General features: G+C 37.4%; 1 protein-coding gene across 1 annotated transcript in view; it reads right to left on the bottom strand.

The window, feature by feature from the left end:
- Positions 1-768: 768 nt before the first annotated feature.
- The window catches only part of LRRC1 (leucine rich repeat containing 1), a 128771-nt gene continuing 113088 nt past the window's right edge, over positions 769-16451 (bottom strand). Inside the window, exons 11-14 of the mRNA XM_002817017.6 lie at positions 10870-10985; positions 5244-5416; positions 4155-4291; positions 769-2276 (exon numbers count right to left, since the gene is read on the bottom strand). Coding sequence (XP_002817063.1) covers positions 2118-2276; positions 4155-4291; positions 5244-5416; positions 10870-10985 — 585 coding nt within the window. The 3' untranslated portion in view covers positions 769-2117. The remainder of the gene's footprint in view (positions 2277-4154; positions 4292-5243; positions 5417-10869; positions 10986-16451) is intronic.

Below are 16451 nucleotides of genomic sequence, written 5' to 3'. Positions count from 1 at the left end.
AAGAGGGGAAACAAACAAAATCCCCCAAACTGAAAACAAAAAGCAAACCAAGTGAACATGAACTAAAGGAGACAGGCCAAAGCAAATAAACTAGGTGCGTGACATTTCCTAGGAAAATTTAAGCACACACACACCATTCTGTCCACCTCCAGTCCAGAAAAGCCATGATGAACTGAGTAGTAAAGGATGGGCTTTATATAAAAACAAACAAAACACGCCATGCAAGTTCTACTTGTTCTTCCACATCAAAACAATTCTCATTAAATAAAACTAATTTGCTTATATATAATCAGCCCATGAGATAGTGGCATCATCTTTATAAGCTTAAAACAAAATAGAGGATGTGAAAAATCTTAGAACAGAGAAAAGAAAATTGGTATGCACAGATTAGGGAGCAAGGTATAAAACTGACCAGCCGAAACTCACTTATGTGTTACGTACTTTCAGCTCCATAAATAGTTTTTAAAATACACACATACTTACATACAGACTAAAAAGCTAAGTGAACCCAATAAGTAAATGTATAGAAGTAAAAGAAAGTATTGTATTTGGTTGGTTGAAGACGGGTTTATAAGCAGTCCAATTGGCCAGACAGCCACAACCCAAAATTACCAGCCAGAGTCAAAGGCAATTCTGGGCTCTGCCCCATGTGAATGCAAGTCCCACAGGAGGTCACTCACAACTGACGGGTAATTTAGATATTTAACAGACCAGAGCACACTGTCAAAGAATTTGGCTACCTGCTATCACTTGAACATACAAAGTAATAATTTTAAAAAGCTGTATGGCCAATGTCCAGGATGAATTTATTTTTTGGAGAAAAAAATATATATGATTTTCCTAGACACCACACAGTGACTGGCACTTTTCATTTCTCTTTTATCACAGCATACAAAAAAGAAATCAACAGAAACACACCAAAACTTTTCCCAATATCCCTTAAATTAGCAGATTTAAAATTAAATATTGAAGCAGTATTTTGTGATACTTTGATTCAAACGCTATTTACAAATTAAATTGCACTTATAAAGATAGCAACATTTCTATTTTGATAGTAGGTTATTTTGCTTTATTGTGGTTGTATATCTGGATATAAAACTTTTAAAGCTTTCTTGAATAAAAATCATTATTTTGCAGTCCATAATTTATTTGCCCACTGAATGTCTGAACCAGTTTTCTCTTTTTGTGCTTTTCTGCTCTATTTTATTTTACAAATGGCACATACCATCAGAGTAGGCACAGTCTGACACTGCACTCATTATGAGAGACTTATTCAGAAAAAGTTAAAGTGTAAGGAATAAAATATTAGCAGTCAAATCCTTTGGTTCATCTTTTCAAAAAAAATCAACCGATATAATTACAAATCATTGATAATTCATCTTTTTGGTTAAAAACAAATCCACCAGGTAGATTACTGATTAAAATGCAACACTGCTTTAAAATACCACATTCCTATTCTCATCTCACTGTTCAAAGATGCCATTGTTTACAACTGATTGGACATGACACAGGATACAGTAAGGCACAAGTGGATGGTACAAATAAAAACAAATACTTTAGGACTTGTTTTTCTGCACAAATACTAAAATATGTACCGTTTTCAAGATAAAATAACAAAAAAGAAATACATATTTTTGATATGAAATACCTATACAAAATTTTAAAATTTACACCATCTGAGCTGCCAAAAAAGGTTTAAAAAGTATCCGTTTTTCCCCATACATAAAACTCTCTCTCATCAGTAGGTCCAAGGGAACTTGGGGGATTCAAAATGTCCCAGCACTTTACGGAAGGGAGGAGGATAAAAATTCCCCTTCCTGCTTTCCTTTACCCCAACATAAGACAAAAACAAAGGTCGTATGTTTACAGTAGTGTATTCTACTTATTACAAACAACTGAAATTTAAAAAAAAAAATCACACCGGGAGACCACTGGTGCGCTGACTGGTTGCGGGATGAGTAAGGCACTTCCTGGGAGACAGCAGCTTCCCCACACTCCACGGGAAGATGGCGCGCGGGGGCTGGTTAGGACAAGGAGCACATGAGGCTCCCGGGAAGCAGACAGGAACATCTCGACAGCAGAGGAAGACACAGGAGGTAAAACTTGGAGGTGAAACTCTACACAGAAGTGGTCACTCGGTCAATGGCATGATTGACCTCGTTTTTGTTTGAGTCCAGTCCTTTAGCAGCATTCATGTCATTCCGTAAATTCTCCACTGTCTTTTTCATGTGCTTTAACTCCCCTGGGTGTGGAGTGGCTCGCCTTAGAAGTGTTCTCTAAAAACAAACAGTGGAGTGAGTGTTTTGGTTTTATTCCACTACTTTTTTCAAAACATGCGGCTTCAAGGCATTAGCATTCCAATACAAATGTCACCTTCTTAGAAACTGAGTTAAAATGGGTGGAAAAGCTTTCTTTGGAGGTATGTGCATTTGTCAACTGCTCACTGGTAGTTAAGGGAAAGGGAAAGTGTTCCATGTAACTTGCCTAGTTACTATAGAAGGATTACTTTTAGAATAAAAGAATACTTATAAAAATATGAAATTACTATAAAATAAAAAGGCTCCATAAACAGCAAGAACATTTATTTTAAAATTTAGGATATAATTATAGGGTGTGGGGAAAGAAAAAGATAAAAGAGTAAATAAAAAATCCTAAATTAAAGTCACTATAATGTTCTACTATTACCCAAAGCGATTCTGGCTTCTTTCAACCCAGAATGAGGCACGGGAGGCATGGGAGAAAAAGGAAATCAAGAGGGAAGTATACCTTTCCTTATTTTGCTGCTGTGTGTACTATTGCTATGACCCACTGATGAAAGTTCACACTCTTCTAATTAAGACTGGAAGTTAAGTAACAGAGTATGAGTAATTTTTAAAATATTATTTAATATGTTACACGATCTTTAGCTCATAAAACAGCATGTACATCTTTTAAACGGCCTATCCAAGGGCTTTAGGGGGAACCAAACTAGGTTAACAAAATACTGGAAGAGGCAATGAAGTAACTGGTGATAATCACACTCTTAACAAGTCTTGAGGTAAGTATTAAAGAGTCATTGACAGTGAGTGATTTTGTCATCCCTAATTTGCGTTTTGCCCTTTACGATTGTAAATGCCTAAAATCCCACTTGGTGACAGCTGGAATAACAAAGACTATAGGCAATACTTTAAAAACTGCCTTTGTTTTGGGGGCTGCAAGTACTCCCTCTAAGCTTTGCTTAAGAAAACTCTCAATTAGTTCAAGGAATTTAAGAAGCCAAAGTCAACTGCTAGGAAGATGTCAAGCCTTGTCACCAGCACCTAGAGATGATGGATGTCTGAGAGACATTTTCAAGTACAGATGAAAGTAAGGGTGACTAGTATTTTCCAATTTCTGAACAAAAACTTGTTAACTAATCCAACTAAGATCATAAGCCCTCTACAAGAAGGCTAAGGTGAGCTGGTTACCTGAAGAAGGCACAGAGGTCTGGCACTAAGTCAAATCATGGCAAGTGAATGGAGTCAACATGGGAAGAGACAGCATTCACTGGGAACAATTAAAAAAAAAAGTTTCTCCATGTTAAGAAAACAGTGGGAGTGGGAGGGGAAACTATCACAAATAAAGAAAAAGAAGCACCATAAAAGCAGCACAACACAACAATAACAGGCCGGGCACAGTGGCTCACGCCTGTAGTCCCAGCACTTTGGGAGGCTGAGGCAGGTAGGTCACTTGAGTCCAGGAACTGTAGACCAGCCTGGACAACATGGTGAAACGTCATCTCCACAAAAAATACAAAAATTAGCCGGGCATGGTGGCAGGTGCCTGCAGTCCCAGCTACTTGAGAGGCTGAGGTCGGGGGATGGCTTGAATCCAGAAGGTCGAGGTTGCAGTGAGCTGAGATCACTCCACTGCACTCCAGCCTGGGTGACAGAGGGAGACTCTGTCTCAAAAAAGAAAGAAAGAAAAAAAAAAAACCCCATGAGTTCTATTTGTCTCATTTACCTTTCGTGAGTGAGTACCTAGAATTACCTAGCTTTGTCTTCTAAAAAAATTCCTAAATGCTGAAGGCAAAGCAGAGAATATACTAACTGAAAATAAAAATATCCTTATTAGGTGCCATTCTCAATCTTTTAATTTTGAACTTTCACAGAGGCAAAGAATCTGCATTTCCATACCGTCTCATTGTCTTCTTCATCTTTCTCATCCTCCACAAATCGGATTGCACTGACTCTGTTGACAGCACGCTCGTTCCAGGCTTCATCAGAGACATCATTTACCAAGTTCTCCAGCGCACCACAGCGAGGCAGATTCTCTGCAGTGACAAAGACCACATCAGCAGGGAATTGTGCTTCATGTGACCGGTAAATGCTATGAACTTTGCGGCTGACAAGGTAGAATCTACACGGAGGACCAGGGGTAGAACACCAGAAATAAGGGGGGTGTTCTGTTGCAAGTTTGGCTTTAAAACACAAACACACACAAAACTCAAAAACAAAAAGAAAAAGGCCTGGGACAAGGTTGTCCCTTCTTTTTTAATGATGTATAATTCTATTTGAGATCATATAAAATATCTGCTAAATTAATATGTTTACTATTTCATCACAGAATGTCATAATTTAGAGTCCCTTTTAAAATGCTTATTTTATACAACTTCAACACTGTTCTGACAGTGATGTGGCCACACATATTGGACACTAGTACTTTCCTCAGTAACACACTCTACCACGTTTTTCTCTAGGGTCTTAAAGTCCTCCCACTTGGGCTCCCATTCCCCCAGGGCACTCCGGTTCTCCTCCACCAAACCCAGCTCTCAGCAAAGGGTTTATAATAGCATTTTGATGTTAATGTGAATTTTTTGTTTAACCACACAATTTACAAAACAAAGATACAATGACTCAAAATAATTCAATGGCTTAAAAACAGTATGCCAGTGGTGTTAATACTAATCCTCTGAACTATCAGTTTGGATTTTAAGAGACTCTGTTACCACTTCTAGAAATGGTATTTTCAGCCTTAAGTATAATTCAAAACCAAAAAACTGCTTATGGAATTTCAAACATGATAAATAGATATGAGCGACCCTTCTTCTGCAAGGATGTAGGGTAACCTTCCTGGAAGAGTCCCACAGTGGCCTCACCTGAGCTGGCTCTAGGTGCAGACTGGATATAACACAATCACATGAGGGAGTAAGAGGCCTTATGGACAGACATTAGGTCCTACTCAATCTCGTGGCCCTGTGAATACTGTCCTTAAATTAAATTCACCTTGACAAGTAGGTTCAGAAGGCAGCTGAGGAAGTAAGACACAGGTTAAAATCTTCTCTCCTGTGGTGTAGTCTGTGTCTGTCTGGAATGTAAGCAGGGGCTGGGACTGGTTGTCAGATAGCCACAGAGCCTTCAACTTCAAGGCAGTCAGGGATAAAGGTAGATGCAGCAACCTATTTTTTTTTTAAAAAAAAAGAGACATCACAACCTCAAATTTTGTAATCAAATCAATCCCTATCAACAAAATGAGGAAAAATTAAAAGGAGCTTCCTGAGATTGGTTTCAAAATGTAAAAACGGTGTTATGTTTTTAAGACACGACATACTCTTTGCAAGTGGATTCCTCAGTAGGTTCCTGTGCTTCCCTTTTCTGCTCTCACTTCTCCCATTAGAACCTCCAGATTACAGAGCAAAAAAAAAAAAGAGAAAATTACAGGACACATTTTTACGGTCTTGTACTAGGTTTCAATGTAAAGAGAGAAAAAAAGTCAAGGTGATTTTGGAAGGACCCAGAAGGAGGAGTTCTTTACCTCTGATGGCCACAGCCTCACTGACAGGGCTGGTGTGAAGCTGCAGGATTACCTGTTTCCAGGAGCACCTGATGAATCAGGCCAAGAGGAAGGAGGTGCCTGGGGTGTCAAAGCATTTAAATTGCAGCCAAAATAAAGATTAAACACCATTTTGCATGGACTCCATTTGCTTTCTCTAGGGAGATTATTTCAGTTATTCCCTTCTAAACCTTTATCTCTCAGTTTCTAGAAGCTCTTACTTCTCAGAGTCCTAGGTGACAATTAATATCTATATCAGATTATTTCAGTTTCAAATGAGGTAGTATAAATGAAAGTACTTTAAATGTTATAATGTGACACCTAAATATTAGTTTTATATTTATGTTTGCACAAAGATTTCACAGACTGGCTGCAACCAGTAGAATCTATTTAGTAAAGACCACTGCCAGAAATCATATGTACACCTATCTCCAGTTAACATTAGCAGGAAATCTACCTATACATCTTACCAAAAGTAATAGTGAATTATCAGACACACATAGCATTTCAATTGACAGAACCTACAGGAAATAAACTAGAACTCTCTAAAGATATGAAAAGAAGCTGTATTCCAATAACACAAAACTAATCAGAGTAAATGGTAGGCATAAACTGGTTAAATTACTTTAATAAAAGAAGTAAAAAAAAAAAAATCAAAGAGTACATGGACAGTATTAACAACAAATGTATTATTAACAAACTTTTCACAGTAACAATACATTTTGCAAAAGATTTCTGTGTTAGTTTCAAAGATGAGAAAATATTTTCTTTTCCTTAACAATTAGTCCAGTAAAGGCTGAGTCCATCTCATGCATATGTATTGGATGCAGTACTGAGGAAGTACTGTGAAACTGTAACTTAAGTGGGAGTGAGGTTCTTAAGCCAGTGCATCCACAAGAACTGCTTATGTTAAAGTACCCTTGAAAAGACTATGAATTGTACATTATGAGTACACGGTGCCACCATGTGCTCATAGCTAGAGAAGGACACCTGAGGGAACCTCAGGGAACAGCAGAGTCACAATTCCATTTCTTTTTACTCTGGGATATTTGTTCTTTACGGGACAGAATTGAAATATCTTGTGCTTATACAAAAATTCTTTCTCTTTCTATCCAAAGAATGTTGCATATATGTAAACTCAAATGCAAGGAAGTTAAAAACATGTACTTGCCAGGTACTGTGACAAGGATTTTCTTAAATAGGCATTATACACTGTTAAAGCTTCAAGTACATCAAACTCTTTCATTCTATTGAACAAAAATGTAATTTCTTTTAAATTTTTCTCCTACATCTTTTAAAAGAGGAAGCAAGCTAACATCCATTAGAATGTTTAAAGTTTCAAGTCTTGGGCAAGACACTTACAGTCAACATCTCTATCTGTCTTATTCATGAGAACAGAAGGAAAAAAATCAAGACTTGAAAACTGGCACAAAACACAGATACTCAAATGTGGTCACTGTAACTTCTCAGACTAGAAGCCAGCTGAATGTTAAAGCAAAAGTATAAATAAGAGGCTAAAAAGAGCATCAATAATCTTAATAAATAACAGCTTCTAAGAATGACAAACCATATGACAAAAGCTAAATAAATTATTAGACTCTACAACAACAAATCTTATCAACATATTTCCACTCAGATTAATGAGTTGCCTGAAACACCAGTTTTGCTTCAAAGAATCAAAGTGCCAGCTTGAATGTGGCTGCTGCTGACTGAGTCCACACCACACATGAGCTGCCCACTGTCTTGCGGACAGAAGTGTTGCCAGTGGTGTCCAAGAGAAAAAAACGCCCTGTTCCCTGAACAGTCTGCCCACAGAGATTCTGCAGGCTGGCTGATCCTCTAACTCACTACAGCCTGGGGAAAAAAAGATATACACATGCTTTTCTGTCTCTCTTGGGTAAACCATCCCAGCTACAAGTCAGAAAATAGATGAGAAATACATTCCTGCTTTCCAAAGGAGCTAATAATACATTTTTGGTTTATTCTGGTACCTTCTGTACACTACAGAATAAACAGAATCAACGCACAAGAAACCACAGCTTGCAGGCATCTGTGTTCTATTTAGGACCACATGCCCCCAGAAATAAAAAACTTGTGGTTACTATTCACACCAATGGTACAAGAACTAAAGCAAATGAATAACCAAACTGTAAGCCTCTTGTCTCCAGTTATGTCCATGACCAACCCAGCCCCAAGTGACCTTCCATGCCTGTGAACTACTATAGCAACTGCTTTCTCGAATTTAATAGCTAAGCATGGCCTACTGATTAATATTAACTTCACCAGTGACTGAATATGCCTTACAATGTAGTTTCATCTTTCTGCTACTTTCTACTAGAATTTTTAGTTTTAAGCAAAGTTTTCAAAAATATTTAAAAATATATATAAATTGGGAACATAACTGGCAAAAAATTAAACGATACTAAAATATCTAAAGTGAAAACTCCCTGTACCCTCAAGTCTCATCTAGGGGAACTACTATTAGTATTTGGGTATAATGCACAAATAAGTGATTTTTTTTTTCTTTTTCAAGGAAAAAACCCCACCAAAATGAGAGCTCTATGTACTGTTCAACACTTTCCCTTTTCACTCAGTATCTTGGGTCTCTTTCTGTGTCACTGCACAGAGAAATATCTCATTCTTTGACTGCTTAGTATTCCACAACAGTATGCTGTTGTTTGTCTTTTAATATTTTTAATTATTTGGATTGGGTAATACATACATACATAGTACAAAATTCAAAAGTATAAGCTATTTCCTATTTCCCAATTGACAACCATTGATTCTAATATTCAGTACTACTAATATTGCAAGTAAGGAAGATCCTCAAATGCCCAGTTTTGCACACTTGGTGGATATTCCTATGGGAGAGAGTCTAAGTATTAAGGAATTTTGTGTTCTGTGCCTGAGTAACTGATGATATAAGACATTTTCTTTACCGTCACAGAAGGTTTAATACTTAGTTCCCAAGTGACAGGTTATAGTCTTCCTTGCTATAATTCATCCTACCAAACTGCAAAAGAAAGTTTCTAGAAACTCACAGTGTAGGTTTCCTGCTGCCATGTGTTATTCTCATATACTTGAAAGAAGAGGCAGAAGCTTCTATTGTATTTAATGATTTAGTATGATTTCCCATGGAAAGCTAAAAGGCTGACAAGGTAGCCCTTTTTAAAAGATTAGTTTCTATACTGATACTTTTAATAAGCAGTGATTAAATATTTTAATAGGCTTAAAATTTGGTTATGAATCTATATATGTATGCATGGACTAAATGACACACTCAACTGACTCAAATGACAGCTATGTAACTCGACTTTTTAATTGGGTTTTCTCCATCCCAGCCCAAGCATAACAAAAATTTAACTTTCTCTTTTTCTGAGAACTGGAGAAATGGGGCCTTCATTCATGTAAAAACAGTAAAAACAGTTTTTCGGCATCACAGCCATCTTTCAGCTCAAGAATTGAGGCAAATTCATGCTCAGTAGTGTGGCAAGAACCAGCGAATGTTGACTCATTGAGTTTCTACTGCTAGAGGAGAAAGACCAGGAAAGAAGTACCCTTCTCAAGCTGTAAAGGCTCATGCCTTAGTTCTGCTTAGTTCAGCAGAAATCCGAGGTTCAACTCAATTTAATCCTGGGTTTCCGGCAACCAGTTAGTGGTCTTAAGAATCTATCAAGATGTCCTGAAAGCATTAACTTTAAAAAGGTGAGCATTCCCTGAGGCTATAACTCACCTCTAGATTCCAGCTGAGAACTGCTGTTTATTTAGCCCTGCTGTCTATAATCCATTAGCAAGAATGAAAAATGGTGACCTGTGCCTGACCAAAATGACCAGCTAATCAGCACTCAGGAGACAGCCTCCCAAACACTCTTTAGACTGCTGGCCTTTACCATTTAAGATCATTGATCATTTTCCCCCAAGCAGGTGAACCTTCTTGTCCTGTCTAACCACATCACACTCAAAAGCAATTTTTAATTCCTTTTGGCAAGGAAGCCTATGATATAAGCCATTCTGCAGTGGCCTGCTGTTCATCCCGTACAACTATTAACATTTTTGTTCCACTGAAAATATTTACCAGGCATCCGTTATGTGCCAGGCACTCTGATGGGACAAGTGACACAATGACACATAAATCAGAAGAATATCTAACTTTAGGTAACTTCAGGCTTAGTAGGGTTACCCATATGAAAACAGGCAATTCTCATATGGTACTGTGACTGCCATGGCAGGGGAAATTCCCCAAATGTGGATTCAGAAAAGAGACTCCCTGGAGAAAATAAAGCTTGAGTGATGAAGAAGAGAGCCAAGGAGCCAGAGAAGAGGGTCCCCAAAAGAAAGAACAGCTGTTTCTGTTCACAGAGAAGGCGCATATGACATTTAGGGTGCTGAAATTAGCTCAGAATGACGGAAGCAAATGTATTCCACAAAGATGATGAACAGGCATATTCTAGAAAATGGCGCTCAGTCCAACATGACCTCTGCCCCGGAACTTGAGAAATGGTGATGCTGTGACCTTGGGGATACTAGTCTGGCGGCTCTGAACTTTTTTTGTATTATGAATCATTTGGAGATTCTGACATTAGCTGTAAACACTTCCCTAAATACACAATTCTATTTGTATTTTCAGGGGGTTCAGAGTCACCAGCAGAGTATATCAAGGTCCCCTGGTTAAAACTGAGTTCAAACTCATTTGCGCTCACTTTGCAGGTGAGGAAAACTCTGAAGCCCATGATGACTTACAAAAGCTACTTAGAAGAGCTAAGCCACAACCCAAGTCTCCCCATTCTCAGGTCAGTGCTCTTTCCCTGGCATCACTGTACTGTCATTCTGGGAAGCATTTCTACGAAAGTATCCACTGACACTTTACCCCATGCTCAGGTTTTCCCTGACCTTCTCTGCTCCATTGGGCTCAAGCACTCTAGCCCCCATATGAAGAACTCCCTGAGGCCTAGGTCATTTGAAAAATCGGGATTATATTCTGTAAGATAAAGCAAAGACAAAAATTTGAAGACGCATGGCCAAGATTGGGATGTATGTATATTTGTTTCCCTCAAGCAAAGCAAACTACAACAGGCTTACCTGTTCCCTGCCACATCCAGGACATGAAGTTCTGTTGCCTGTGACACCTCTGCAGGTATCCGAGTTAGTCTATTGTCACGCACACAGAACACAGTGAGGCTGCAGCACCCGCCGATCTATGGTGAGAAAGAAAATACATCTTTTTTCCAGTTTTCTAGGGGAGATGGAGTAGGATCAGAGTACCTTGTTTACCAAACAGCATAAAAAGGATGCATAAACTTATACCACATAACTCACTGGTCTCACTGATGACCAATAATCATTAATTTAAATCTTAAAAAACACAGCCCCATATGTTCATAAAAATCTCTGCAAAATGTTAGATGTACATGTTCTAAATTAAATCAAGAAAATCAATGATACAGTTTAAAAATTTTATTCTAAAGAAGAAATCATTTTCCACTGCTGATATCTAACGCAACTGCATCTGTTAAATGTTAACCAAACTATACAATCCAGAAAAATACTATGTGGTAATATGCGAGTTTAACAATCCTATTTTCAAAAGTTAGGCCAAAGGTGATACCGATACACACATAATTCAAGACTTGCCCATTATATTAACTTCAGTATTCTCAGTGTTCCAGGTTTTTTTTTTTTGTTTTTTTTTTGTTTTTGTTTTTTTTCAAAAAGAGGGGTATCTTACAGAAGATACAGTACATTAATTTCCACCATACATCTTTTAATAGCTTTTGGTCATTCACAAATTAATGTGGTAAATTCACTTTTTTTGATGAATGTAAAATCAACAATATCTTCAAAAAAAGTGAACTGAGTAAATCTATACTTCCATTTCTTCAGCTGCAGCCTGCTCATAAAAGCACACAAATCAACACCTCCATCCACACCAAATTTGATTACCATTTTTTTTAAGTAAGAAATTTAAAGGTAACTGAGTTATGTATGAGTCTGGTCTTCAAAAAGGAACATAAACACACAAAAAAATCCAATGATTCTCTTGAACAAATTGGTGGTGGTTTTTACAGTAGGAAAACTGAATCAAGAGGGCAGAAAAATAGCTCGATCCCAGACACAACATTCTTCAGGACTCCATAAAGTACTACATTCTTCTTGTACTCACTCTCCTGACTAAGGGCAACTGCTAGAAAAGGCTCATGAAGGAACCTATTGATGTCTCTCCAACACATGGAAAAATACTACTCCAGAGCCTCCCACTTGAGAAAGAGCACAAGACTTGAATGGTCAATGATATCTGAATATATCTTCTGCCCTTTTCTATTTATACATGTGTTTAATATACGTATATAATATCTTCAAAAGCAGAATGCATATTTGTGAATGGCTACATAATTACTTTCATATATAATCTTTTTATTTCCTCCCTTAAAAATATAAAGATTTCAAAATAATGTATTGAACCACAATATTTAACCATAATGTATATAAAAGAAAAATAAATATATAAGTAAATGTAGACTAACATTTGTCTCTGGTCACGTGGAAAGTACCCAGATATGTAGAAAGGCTTTTAGATTGCTCCCTTTAGTCTCCGCATTCACTTATTTCTCATCCCAGCAAAAATGGTCTAGTCATTATACCCTAAATACATTTTTATATTTTTGATCCCACTGTTTTTTATAGAAATGCCTTTTTAAATCTAACCAATGATCCAAAATTAGCTAAACATCGTCTATTCCTCCATTGAGTCTTCACAGAACCCTTTGGTCCATATAATAACATGCATTTCATAATTACGGTCTAACCCTCTGACAGCACAAAATACCACATGAAGAACCGTAAGATCATTTACCTGAGTTACTGCTTAATTTGCACATGTTTATGTACACTCAAGGTACTTGGCAAGCATAGTATTCATGCTATCTACCCACCATGCATAGCCTCTCTGCCCACTAAATTTCTCATTTACGTATGTTTATACACTTTACTTACTTGTGAAAGACCTCTAAAGTTATCTGCCTCTATGTGTAGCAATGGAGACAACAAAACTCTTTTTTGTTCCAGTAAGAATCACCAGAGCAGCCTCCCTTAGGTTTTATAAACATATAGCCCCAATATAGTGTCCTACAAGAAATGTGCAACTGGATTTCCCATATGGCTGAGCACGTTCTCCCTCCCTTGAGGAAGGGAATCAACAATTCTACCTAGGTGCCCAGAAATATCATGGAAGGAAAGCAATCAAAACCCTGATCCTTTTGATGATCAATATTATTAGAGTCTCTGATAAATTTAGACAATCCTGACAAAGATCTACTCATGAGAAAGAATGACTAGGTTCCCATGGGGCACCCTTCCCGCATCCCTGCTCCAGGTGGAAGAGCTTCGGTGTAAGGCTGGGGTTCAGAGGTATGGCTGCATGCCCTGAAGGAGGGCTTCCAAGTCAGCAGTTGGCTGAGGCTGAAGACCCCCGCTAGTGTCCTGATCTAGCTTTGAAGAGACAGGATTTATGTGTGACCCAAGGGGGGCAAAGCAGATATTATCATTCATATGATCGTCCGGATGGGATAATCAGCTCCTGGAAGACACACAGAGCTGGGGCTGCATTTTAATTCTGGGCATCTTGTCATGAAGCTGTCCACTGCCCTCCCACCACACCAACCTGTAAGATATCTGTTTTGGGGCCCTACTGCTATACCATGTGAACATTTTCAATTGGCATCATGTGCATATGTTATGTAGTCAAATAAATTAATTAATTAAAGTGGGTCAGAGAAGGCTCTAAATAAATGTTCTAGACAAGATCCATTAATCATTTGAGAACATATAGTGTAAGCTTCAATGAAGTGTGTGAGCTGTCTACTGTGTGTTATTGTTTCATTTTTCTTTTTCCTTTCCCACTCTAATCTCACACCCATTTGAGACGTCAAGGGGTGGAAAGCAATTGCGTACAAGAGCCTCTTAGGCCCTCTGGGTTGTCAAAGCAGGCAGTGTGACCTCCTGATCTCTATTGTCTATGGTTTTTGAAAAACAATGCCAACAAAGAGCACATGTTGTTGCAGAGTGTGCTAGGGATGCCTTAATCACCCCACAAAGGCACATGCTGTCCCAGCAAACATTCACATAAACACAGCCCTCTTTCCAAATCAGCCAGGAAGGGATGGCACAACCTTTGGTTTTTAGAAAGATTATTAAGCATTCAAACCCATAACTAAAAAGATATAGTTCATTATAGACGTCAGAGGGAGATGCGATACGATGGAGGGAGCAGATGCTTTAAGACCATACAGACCTGGGCTAGAATTTAGGCTCAGTCATATGTTTTGCGGGTTTGGATATGTTACTTTAACCAAAAGTAACAATAATGATTAAATTAAATGAAATCACATATATAATTTGGCACCTATCATAGAAACTGGACTTTTGCTGTTGCCAAATAAATGTGGTAGCTATTTTTTTTCCAGGAAGTAAAAACCTCAGATCCAAATGATGAGTACAATCAACACCTGAATACCTACTATGTTCTTAGAACTGTACTGATGCTGGCAGTCTCTTTCCTGAACTTACCCGAATGTCTTAAAAAACCCATCTCCCTAACGATGTATCGCAGTGACATTTTATATTAATGATAGTGAAGACTGACATTATACACATCATTCATATATATTTTGGCTTTCTCTTTTGGGTTCAGGAGGAAGAGTTTACAGGTTTCTCACTGGTCATCAGGATAAAATGTATCACTTAGAAGTTCTGGGAAGCAGAGTCACTGTTTAAATAACTTGTTACCAGTTATGTAGGAAGCTGATATTTTTAAGCCTCCCTTAAACCACATAATAGCACCTTCCCAGAATACAAGGGGTTGTTGGACTTGGATTCTCTGAGAATTATGGAATATAGCTGAGAATCTTTGTCCAGCCGTTTTGTGTCTCTCTTAATTCAAAATGATACTCTCCTTAGCTGTTAGGCACTGATCTAACCCATCTCAAGAAAATAGGATCTGCAGATTATTGAGCAAACCTCTGCTCAGGTCAACTTTCACTGAGTATTAATTGCCTGTAGGTTAGCTCATCCAAGGAGGAGATCATGAGACAGACTCAGTGATTCAAAAAGGGAGCCTATGTTAGTCACATTTGTTTATATTCCATTTTTTAAATGCTTGCCTTAAGTATAAGGGAACTTTCACTTTCCTTCAGTATATTCCTTTTAATATTATTTGTAACATAATTGAACACACATCCCATTGGCAAAAAAAAGAAAAGTGTACAGTAAGTAAAATCTGGTCAAAATGCAATTTGAACAAAAATAATATGAAGCATAATTTTAGAATCCCATCATCTATGGCATATTATTCAAATGTTCCCTACTTCATAAATATTTTTGGAAATCGTGTGGCTTTGGGATTCCCTGAATTCTGGGGCCACTGACATCAAAATATCCACTAATAGCTATGGAATTCTTTTTTTTTTTTCTGATTATAAAAAAGTACCTTACATTGATTAGAAAAATAAAAACCAAACATACACGCACAGGAAAGCACAATGAAAAAAAAATCAAATCTTACCACAAAGGGATAATCAGTATAACATTATGAGGTACAATCTTCTAGTACCACTGCCATGCATTTGTGATTATACATACTTTAACAATGTTTCTAAGAAGACTTTTATGGACCACATAGTTATTTCCTTCTATGGATGTATCACAGATTATTTAACAAACTGCCCAGGTTAGACGATGCTAGTTAAGTCTGCCACTTCTTTGCTGTGTGATTCTGGACAAGTTACTGAACCTCTCTCAGTCTCAGTTTCACAATCTGTTGGACATTGAAAATGATTTACCTATACCTCATAGAACTGTTGTGATAATTAGATAAGAGTAAGTGCAAAAGCCCTTGGCACCATGCCTGGCACATGTTTGCTGCCTCTATGGACACTTGGTATGGTGCCTGGAACATGTAAGCTGCTCCTGTGTATAATGTGAGAAATGTTCTTGTACATCATTCTTAGTGTATATCCATGAATGTTTCCTAGACGTGGAATTGCAGAATCAAAGGGTATGCACATTTCTAAAGTTTTTACTATTATCATATTCCCTTCCAGAAAGTCATAATAATTTATATTTACATGATAATATACATTTCCCTCCACCCTTGCCAAAATTTGGTATTATTAAATTTTTTTGTGAATACTGATGAGGCTGAAATTGTTTCACATTAGTTGCCATTTCTATTTGTTCTTCTGTGAATCACTTGCTGGTTTTTGTGGAAGTTTCTTTGTTTTTGTCTACTTCTCTATAGTAAATACATCTTTTCCTTATTGGTGTAAAAGAACTTCTAATAGAGTAAAGACAGATCTCTCATTTAAGATGCCTTAAATGTCTGCCTGCCCCCTTTCAAGAAAGTAAAGGCTGCCTTTACCTTCTTGAAGATCAGAAATCGAATTTTCCTGTAGACAAATCCATCAACTATTTTTTTATGACTTATTTCAAGTTTAGGAATCACTTCTCCATCTTGAAATCTGATGGTCAACTATATTTTATCTAATATTTTTATATTCTATATTATGTCTTTAATCAATAATTTATTTTAGAATATAACGGAAACTTATACTGAAAGAATTTTGAATTGTAATAATAAGAAGGCAGAAAAACTATCCACAAAATGAATA

The sequence above is a fragment of the Pongo abelii genome, chromosome 5, assembly GCF_028885655.2.
Source record: "Pongo abelii isolate AG06213 chromosome 5, NHGRI_mPonAbe1-v2.0_pri, whole genome shotgun sequence".
In the NCBI taxonomy this organism is placed as follows: Eukaryota; Metazoa; Chordata; class Mammalia; order Primates; family Hominidae; genus Pongo; species Pongo abelii.
This window is presented reverse-complemented; position numbering and strand designations above follow the sequence as displayed.